Source organism: Gekko japonicus, unplaced genomic scaffold (assembly GCF_001447785.1).
Source record: "Gekko japonicus isolate JY-2015 unplaced genomic scaffold, Gekko_japonicus_V1.1 scaffold1649, whole genome shotgun sequence".
In the NCBI taxonomy this organism is placed as follows: domain Eukaryota; kingdom Metazoa; phylum Chordata; class Lepidosauria; order Squamata; family Gekkonidae; genus Gekko; species Gekko japonicus.
In genome coordinates this window covers 309,420-318,939 of record NW_015160262.1, presented here as the reverse complement: position 1 = coordinate 318,939, position 9,520 = coordinate 309,420, and the positions used below count along the sequence as shown (strand labels likewise).

General features: G+C 46.7%; 1 protein-coding gene across 1 annotated transcript in view; it reads right to left on the bottom strand.

The window, feature by feature from the left end:
- TDRD12 (tudor domain containing 12) overlaps window positions 1-9,520 on the bottom strand; it is a 65,499-nt gene that overhangs the window by 7,416 nt on the left and 48,563 nt on the right. Inside the window, exon 18 of the mRNA XM_015414832.1 lies at window positions 8,374-8,584. Within this exon, the coding sequence (XP_015270318.1) occupies window positions 8,374-8,584 (211 nt within the window). The remainder of the gene's footprint in view (window positions 1-8,373; window positions 8,585-9,520) is intronic.

Genomic DNA, 9,520 nt, shown 5'->3' with positions numbered 1-9,520 from the left:
GATCATCATATTAATTTGTCAGCAGGAGTGAGAAAAACAGGTTGCTTACCAGTAACTGGTGATCTTCGAGTGGTCATCTGTGCATTCACACCAATGGGTTTAGTGCGCACGCGCTGACCCAACCGGTGCTGTAGCAAGCTCTGTTTCAACGGATTTTCGCACTGAGCCCCTCCAGGCATGCGCAGGAACCCTACTGCGCATGCCCAGGGGGACGGGCGCGGACATCCCGCCAGTTCCTTCAAAGCACCGCCGCAAATCAACACCTATTAAAAAATGTAGGAGCTGATAGCAGAGGGGAAGGAGGGCGGGTGGTGTGAATGCACAGATGACCACTCGAAGATCACCAGTTACTGGTAAGCAACCTGTTTATCTTCTTCGTGGTCTCTGTGCTTCACACCAATGGGAGACTAGTGAGCCATATCCTACCTGGAGGAGGGTGCTGGCAGGATGTTCATTGCTGGGCTGAAGACAAAACATGACACCCGATGCTGGCATTGGCTTTTCGAACGTCGAGGGCATAATGCCTGATGAACGTATTAGGCGTGGCCCACGTAGCAGCTTTGCAGATGTCATGTAGCGGCACTCCCTTGAGAAAGGCCGTGGACATTGCAAGAGCTCTGGTGGAATGAGCCCTGATAGGGCCCGGCAACGGCTGTTTTGCCAGGAGGTAGCAAAGCCGAACCAACTCCACGATCCATTTGGACAGGCGTTGGGATGTAATACGAGTTCCCAGGCGTGGCGATGCATACGAGAGGAATAGATGGGGATCTTTCCTAGTCAGTTGCGTCCTTTGCAAGTAAAACAGGAGAGCCCTCTTGACATCCAATGTATGGAGCAATCGATCCTCATTTGATACTGGATTTGGAAAGAAATTCGGCAAGAAAACTTCCGCTTGCAGATGGAATTCCGAAATCACCTTAGGCAAGAATGAGATGTCTGGCAGCAGGCAGATTCCGTCAGGTTGTATAGAAAGGTAAGGAGGATCGTGCCTAAAGGCTAAGAGCTCTCCCACCCGTCTGGCCGATGTGATCGCAACCAAAAAAGCTGTCTTCCATGCTAGGAGACGCAGCTCGCATGTAGCCAAAGGTTCGAACGGCTTCCGTGTAAGTTGACGCAAGACCAGAGGCAGGTCCCAAGGTACAGCTGAAGACTTAACTGGGGGATAGATGACATTTCTTGTTGTGTCGTGTGGCGAAGATGTCGACTTGGGGAGTGCCCCACAGTTGGAAAATTGGGAGCAGGTAGGGTTGTTTTATTCCGAAGAGCGGCTGAGATGGTCCGCCTCCAGATTCAACTCTCCAGGTATGTGAGTTGCCACCAGGAAAATGTCGTTGGCCCTGCAGAAGTCCCACAGATGTATCGCGAGGCTGCATAGACGATTGGAAACCGTTCCCCCTTGACGGTTTATATACGAAATTGCCATAGTGTTGTCCGTCAGGATGTTAGACCTTAAAAAAAAAAAAAAAGGATGTTGATGTACTTTCCCCTGATTAGAGGGGAGGAAACTGGTTACTGCGTTTTGGACAGCAAGAAGTTCTAGGAAGTTGATATTTCTTCTTGTGTCGTCGTCTCATGTGCTTCCCATGGAATGGGCGCCCCATCCCGTCATAGATGTGTCGGTGGTCAGGATGATCTCCGGGGACGGAGTGTGAAAGGGAGCACCTTGTAGCAGATTGGATGGCAGAGTCCACCAGCAGACAGTGTCCCGGACTGAGGAAGGAGGGGAAAGCAAGACAACATGGGCGTTCATGTGAGGCTTGTAAGAGTGGAGGAACCAAAGTTGCAGCCTTCTCAACTTGAGTCTTGCGAAGACCAACACTGTAGTTGTCGCAACCATGATGCCCAGCAGCCTTTGAATGTTGTAGGCCGTAGTGGTAGGTTGTGTACACAGTTGAACGGCCAGAGAAATTATGTCCTCGGCTCTGTCTGGCGGAAGATAGGCCATGCAAGCGTTGGAGTCCAGTATCGCTCCTATATACTGGATGCGCTGGACTGGAGAAAGGTGTGATTTTTGGTAATTGACCTGTAGACCTAGGTTGGCCAGTAGGGACAAAGTGACCGAAACGTTGGCTTCTAAGGTCTCTTCCGAGGATGTGACTATAAGCCAGTCGTCGATGTAAGGAAGCGCCGAAATTCCCTTGAGCTTTAGGAATGCTGCCACTACCACCATGGTCTTCGTGAACACCCGAGGGGCACTTGACAGACCGAAAGGGAGAACCACGTACTGGAAATGATCTTGACCAATTGCAAACCGTAGGTATTGACGGTGGAAAGGGTGGATTGAAAGATGAAAATACGCATCCTGTAGGTCCAGGGTAGCCATCCAAACACCTTGGCGAAGCAATGGTAGGATTTGGTGGAGTGAGATCATGCGAAAGTGGTGGTAGGACACAAAACGGTTGAGGTCTCGCAGATCTAGAATGGGTCGCAGGCCGCCGTCCCGTTTCAGTACCGCAAAGTACCAGGAGTAGAATCCCTTCCCTTGGAGGTGTGATGGCACACGTTCGATGGCTCCCTTCTGCAGAAGGAGGGACACCTCCTGGAGCAGGGGTTGGGAGGGTGGCGTGAGGACGAAGACTGGCACGTTGGGGTTCTGGTGGAACTGAATCCTGTAGCCTCTGGTCAAGATGGAGAGGACCCATTGGTCCGATGTTATTGCACGCCATGTACGGAGAAACGGATAAAGGCGGGTTAAAGTAAAATTGGGTGCTGACTTGGGGATAGGGAAGTCAAAAGCCCTGCTTGGAGGCCTGTTTGGTCTGCTTGGCACGAGGCGGTTGCTGAGTCGTGTTAAACCTAGGCTTCTGGTAGCTCTGCTTCTGGGATCCAGAATAAGTTCTAGGTCGCCACCTGGGCTCTGGAGATTGGTGCGACTGAGCGCCGCTGCCATGGTCGTGGCCATGTACAAGAACGTTGTGGTTGTCTAGTTGAAGATGACACTCCCAGCGCCCTGGAAGCTTTAATACTCTTATCGAGCTCCTGGAGGGAGGAATCGGTGTTGGCATGGAATAGACCGAGTCCATCAAAGGGCATGTCTTCTACTTGTGACCTGGTGTCGATCGGAAGGGCAGTGCTCTGGAGCCACGAATGGCGTCTGAGCGCAACTGCCGACGTCATAGTGCGAGACGAAGCTTCTAAGACATGTTTGGTGGTTGTCAATTGTTGTTTGGCAACTGTCATGCCCTCTTTTTGAAGAGCCTTAGCCTGACCTTGCTTGTCTTCCGGAATGCTGTTGATTAGATCTGTAAATTTCTCCCAAAGGGAGTACTGGTAGCGGTTCATGCACGCTAAATAAGTGGATTGTTTAATTGCCAACGCGCCCAAAGAATAAAACCGGCGTCCAAACGCATCTAGCTTTTTTCCCTCTTTATCAGATGGAGTAGTGTGCGTTCTTCGAGATTTAGAAGACGATGTCACGATCATTGAGTTAGGAATCGGATGTGTCATTAAAAACTCTGCTTCTGGGTCTTGAATTTTATACATGTGATCCAGTTTCCGTGTGGATACTGGAGCAGAGGATGGGTTCTTCCACGGAGATTTAGCCGCCTGGACCAGAACAGATGACATGGGCAGAGCCACCACCGAGGAAGTGTCCATTTGAACAACATCGTAGAGTGAGTCAGTGGATTGAGGAGGCTTCTGGACCACAGAGAGATTCAAGGCAATGGCCATTCGTTTAATCAAGTCTGCATAAGTATGCAAATTATCGGATGGAGAAATTGGTAAGTCCTGGGAAACGTCTGGTGTTGGAGATGTGTGGTCCGGAGATGTAGGTACCACTGAAGCCTCGGAGTCGGAACCCTCTGCCATATCATCAGATGAGTCTTGTTCCGAATCAGTTTGAGGTGTAATAGGGACAAGTGGTACTGCAGGCACCAAGGGTTTCGGTGTCGAAACCTTAGGCTGTGGCTGTGTCTCCAATGTTAGCGGAGGAGGCAAAGGATCAACCCGAGAGAGGTCCGTAATTGGAGGTCTTGATATTGTTGCAGAAGGCCGTGATCTAGTAGGCGACCCGGATCTGTGCTCAGAATGAACAGAATAACGGTCCCAGTCTGAATAGGCAGCAGGTGTGAGCCACGGCATTAGAGAGTGATATGGTCCGTACAAATACCTCATTTGTTTCTCATCCCATGAAAGCGGTGGTCGGAAGGACCTAGGGGAGCGGCTTCTAGCCCTCATATGTCCTTGTCATGGGCTGCATGACGATAGCCAGACGTATCGGTATTGATGGCCTGTACAAGCTGAGATGGATGATAACGCTCCATGTTAGGTCTTGGTCGGTGCCGATGGCCGTCGGTATCGGGCAGTTCTGAAAGCATTGATGCCGATGAAGTAGATTGTGCGGGGGGGGGGAACTCTGCACCTATCGGGTGACTCATGAGTTCCGCCGTATCGATATCGATAATCTCTGGAATCTGTTGGCTCATAGGAGAGGCCAGTAGATCAGAAGGCGACATTCGAGGAGGCGGAGGCTCCGGTATCGACGCCTCATTCGATATCGATGCCACCTTCGGTTCCATCATAGTTGGTGCTGGGGGCTGTAAAGGAAGGCCCTCAGAGGGCACTGCCTTACCCGTCTTAGATGACTTGGGCGGCTTATCCTTCTTAGTAGAATGGCCTTTCACGGGCTTGTCTTTAGGGCCTGCCTGTGTAGTAGATTTCGAAGCGGTTTTCGACGTCGATTTCGTCGATGTCGACGCTTTCGACGTCGATTTCGTCGATGTCAACGTACCGGTACCGACGGCTGCTTGGGATGTCGAAGGCTGGTCCTCCATAGGAGAAGACGGGTGAAGCGCAGATTCCAATAAAGCGACCTTTAAACGTGCCGCACGGTTCTTCTTTGTTTGGTTGGAGAATTTGGCACAATGCTTACAAGTTTCCGGCTTATGAGATTCACCTAAGCAGAACAAACACAGTTCATGGCCGTCTGGGGCCCCCAATTTACTTCCACACGTTTTACAACGATTAAAAAATCCCCACTTTTTGTTCTTTTTCTTTTCCATGCGGCGGTAAGAAAAAAGGGAAGCCGAAGAAAAAGGTGAAGGGGGGGGGGAAGGGCCCGAAGGCCTGAGGGAAATTTCCCTCAAGAAAACTAAAATCCTTTTTTTGGGGGGGAAGGAAAGAGAAAGAGAAAAAGTTCGAACGGAGAAGAGATCCGAAGAAACGAAGATGAGCTGGAGGCCCGAAGGCGGCTACAACAATCCGGTCAGGAGAAAAGGTAAGGAAGTCCTTTCAACGCGACGGTAGAAAGAGAACTGGCGGGATGTCCGCGCCCGTCCCTCTGGGCATGCGCAGTGGGGTTCTTGCGCATGCCTGGAGGGGCTCGGCGTGAAAATCCATTGAAACAGAGCTTGCTACAGCACCGGTTGGGTCAGCGCGTGCGCACTAAACCCATTGGTGTGAAGCACAGAGACCACGAAGAAGATTAAGTGGATCTGCACGATGGTAACGAAGGCAGTGAAAAAAGGTGTGATGTGGCTAAAGAAAGGATGGACAGAATGCGCCACAAGGAAAAAAACTTGTGTGCAGAGCAATCTGTGCAGCAGTATAGGCAGAGAAAAAAGGCATAACAACAGGTTGTCTTTTTCAGGGATTAGAAGTGCATTTCTTTTCTTTTTTAAAATAAGTACCCGAGGGTACACTTTTATTATTTTTTCCATTCACAACATATAACATGAGACTTTATTATTTCTTCTGCTTATTAAATTTCTAAATTCATTATCTATTTTACTAAGCTTATCTTTTCTGCATTCTCAAATTACTACATTTATCTATCAGTTACATTTACATTATACCAATCGTAAAATCTCTTCCAAGTTTTTTAAAAAGTCCATTCTCTACCGGCTCTCATCTCAAGTGTTAGTTTGTCATTTTCCGCCGTTTCAAATAGCTTGTTCACGTACTCTTGTTTCGTTGGTATTTCCATTATTTCCCAATATTTGGCATATACTATCCTTGCAGCTGTCGACATATGAACTATCAAATACCTACCTGCTTTATCAAAGTTTTATATTTTTCTGCCAAAACTGCTCCCACTCTTCAAAATTAATATTACGGCTTATATTCTGGGCCCACATAATCATATTTTTTTCACCATTTCATCAGCCATCACATCGTCCAATAAAATCTTATATATTTTATCACTTTGTTTTCTGCTGTTAAAACAGTTTCTTCCAGTTTAGTTATTTTATTATTAAAACCTAGTTTCCTATCCTTCAAATATATTGATTCCAGTTGCGCTTTCTTCCACCAGGATAATTGTTCTGGTAATTTCAGATTGTCTTTTTTATCCAAAATGTCCTGGTATCTTAACGATTCTTCTCCCACATATACATTAGGTAAGGTAAATGCATCTAAAGGTATAATCAGTTTTGATCTTTTAGTATAAAAGTTTTTATGTATAGGGTCCCAAACCTTTAATAATGCTGCTCTCAGCCAATGCTGTTTAAAATATTTTTGAGGGCCTGCTTTTTCATACTACAAAAAAGCATTCCATCCTAGCAGTAAATCATGGCCCTCAATTTTTAAAAGTCTCTTATCTTCTAAAGTAATCCATTCTTTAATCCATACTAATGCTGCAGCTCTATAATACAATAACCAATTTGGTACTCCAAACCCTCCTCTTTCTTTTACGTCATGTAGCATTTTCAATCTTATTCGTGCCCTTTTCCCTTGCCATATAAACTTAGATGTCATCTGGTCTAAGTCTTTAAACAAGTTTTGATTTTGTAGTATCGGAATAGTTTGAAAGAGAAACATCCATCTAGGTAAAATATTCATTTTTATTGTAGCGATTCTCCCCATCATGGAAAGTTGCAGATTTTTCCATTTGTCCAAGTCTTGTTTAGATTTTTGTAGCAATACTTTATAGTTGTCTTCATAGAGTGTACTACATTTATTTGTAACCGTAATTCCTAAACATTTAGCTTTTTTTGCAATCTGACATCTTGTAATTTCTTGTAACTTTTCTTTTTGTTTGTCGTCCAAGGCCAGACTCATTGTCCACCGCACCTCAGCAAAGGGGGGAATATGCCTCATCAGGCTGCTGGCACACAGGAGAAGCCTCCAAAGAGGACCAATTAGGCCAGGTTCTTTTTCCACCACACCTCAGCATGGAGGGGGGAATATGCCTTCATCAAGCTGCTGCCACACATGCGAACCTCCAAAGAAGGCCATTGAGGCCAGGCTCCTTTTCCACCCCTCCTCACTAGGGAGGGGGAAGCCTTTGAAGAGAGCTCTTCTGAGTCCAGCTCTTTCCATACATGCCTTCAGGGGAAACTGGTGACAGCAAGAGCAAGCAGCTCTGCTGTGTGAACCCCTAGGCAGCCAAGGCACAGAGAATGGCTGTTTATCAGCACAATTTTTAGTCATAAAGACACAGTGGAAATCCACAAAAAATGTCTTCTTTTGACGTATTTTATTGTTCACTAGAATAAAACTGTCCGACTCAAAACCAAGGTGAGGGAAAAAAACAGGAAACGGCAGTGGAGATCCTCTCTCCGCGGTGGCAAAAAGAGAACTGAGGGAGTAGCGCCCCTCCTCCTGGTCATGTGTGCGTTTTGGCGGGAAAGCGCCAGAGGGAGGAGGGGTGCTCCTAGTCTATTAGAAAGCTTGGAAATGTTTTCCGTGGCTGGCCTGAGGAAGCGCATTCCCATGTGTGACTGCACAGAAGCCACAACGATGAACCATTTGAATAGCAGATGTATCACACAAACATCAACACATTAAAAAAAATTCAGACCACCCTATTTTTCTCCAAGGGACAAAATCTCCCATTTTGATACGGTAATGCGTTACAGAAAGAATCTCACCTTATGCAGATTATATTCTCTTGACACAAAGGGAGGCAACAACTGCCTGGTTTACTTCTTGCCCTGCTATTTTTATTCCCTGAGATTGGAGACTTTGGTTACCCTGAAGCTTTAAAGTTCATGACAAATATTGTGTATGCTAAAGTGGGATTATTTATTGTCTTGGTTCCCGGGGTCGTTATCAGACTACGGTATTTTGCTGGGTGACTAAGCTGATTGGGTGGCTCAGGCTAGCCCAATCTCATCAGACCTCGGAAGCAAAGTAGGGTCGGCTCTAGTTAGTACTTGGATGGGAGTCCAGGGTTGCATGCAGAGGCAGGCAATGGCAAACCACCTATTTGTCTCTTGTCTTGAAGGTTCTACAGGGTTGCCATAAGTCAACTGCAACTTGATGGCACTTCCCACCACCATTGACTGCTGTTAACTTTGTTAACTGCTCTGTATCATGGAGAAGCATGATAAAAATTCTTAATTAAATAAATGTATTCTAGTGGGATAGTTCACCATGACTTCTGGAACAGGACTTGATTAGTAATTCTTTAGTAAACATAAACAAACTTACCTTTGGATGCCACTCTGTTTCTTTGTCAATAGGTTTAACCCGACAAACAATAAATTCCACAGCCTGAGGGGGTAAGGCTTGAAACTTCTCTGGCAAGTGAAGCAACTGATAATTCTGGACCTGACCAGATCGGCCTTCATCTATGTACCTGATATGAACACTATAAAACACACAGTTTTCTTCTTTTGCTCCCACTTCCAGTACTTGAACCCTTGAAGAGAAAACAAAAAAGGGTCCTGGAAAATGACTTCAATCTGCTAAAATCTAGACTGTCTCATCGTTCAATAATTTCTTTGCAGAAGTCAGATGTTCCCAAACTTGTTGAGCCTGTGGGCACATTTGGAATTATGGGAAAGGGCAGTGCCCACCACAAAAATAGCTGCTGTCAGAGGTGGGACCCGTGAAGAATGTTAGGAGGTGCTAACCCAAGTGTTCTCCTGTGATGGAGGCAGCTCTTCCTGAATGAGTGCTCCTTGCAGACCCAAGGCTGATGCCTCTTGGGGGTCTTCTGAAGCACCTCCAAGTCCAGTGAAGCCAGGAGCAGATCTCTGCTTTGGAGAAGAGGCAAGTGACAAGCAGAGCAGGAAAGATTAATCCAGCACAAGAGCCACTGAGAGAGGTTCTCTGAGACAGCCGATAGGAGCTGTGGCAATGCTCCCTCTAAGCTGCGGAGTCTTGTGAGCAAAAATTCTACTTTGTGAGCTACTGGCATTAAAGTTGTGAGGGAGCGATTCGGCTGCTGCATAAATTAGTCTGCTCTGGAGCCATCCTTCCTGAGCCAAGACAAAAATATGTGAGCTGGAGGCTAAAAAACTATGAGCTAGCTCACACTAACTAAGCTTAGAGAGAACACTGGCTGTGGGCTGGGAAGGCAGAAGCCTGTTAAGATTTTGGTAGGTTATGTGACACAGAAGGACTGTTGATGGGTTAATTTACCAGGAATGTATTAAAGGAATAAAATCTTAAATTCCCCTGTCTAAGTAACCAAGTGTAAAAAGATGTTACAGTATCCCAGCAGGCTTGACAGAGCCATGTGTGTGTGTGTGTGTGTGTGTGTGTGTGTGTGTGTGTGTGTGTGTGTAATAAACCTGCCCAGGAAGGATCTTTTTCCCTGGCATGCACAGTTTAAGGCCTGAAATCTCACACT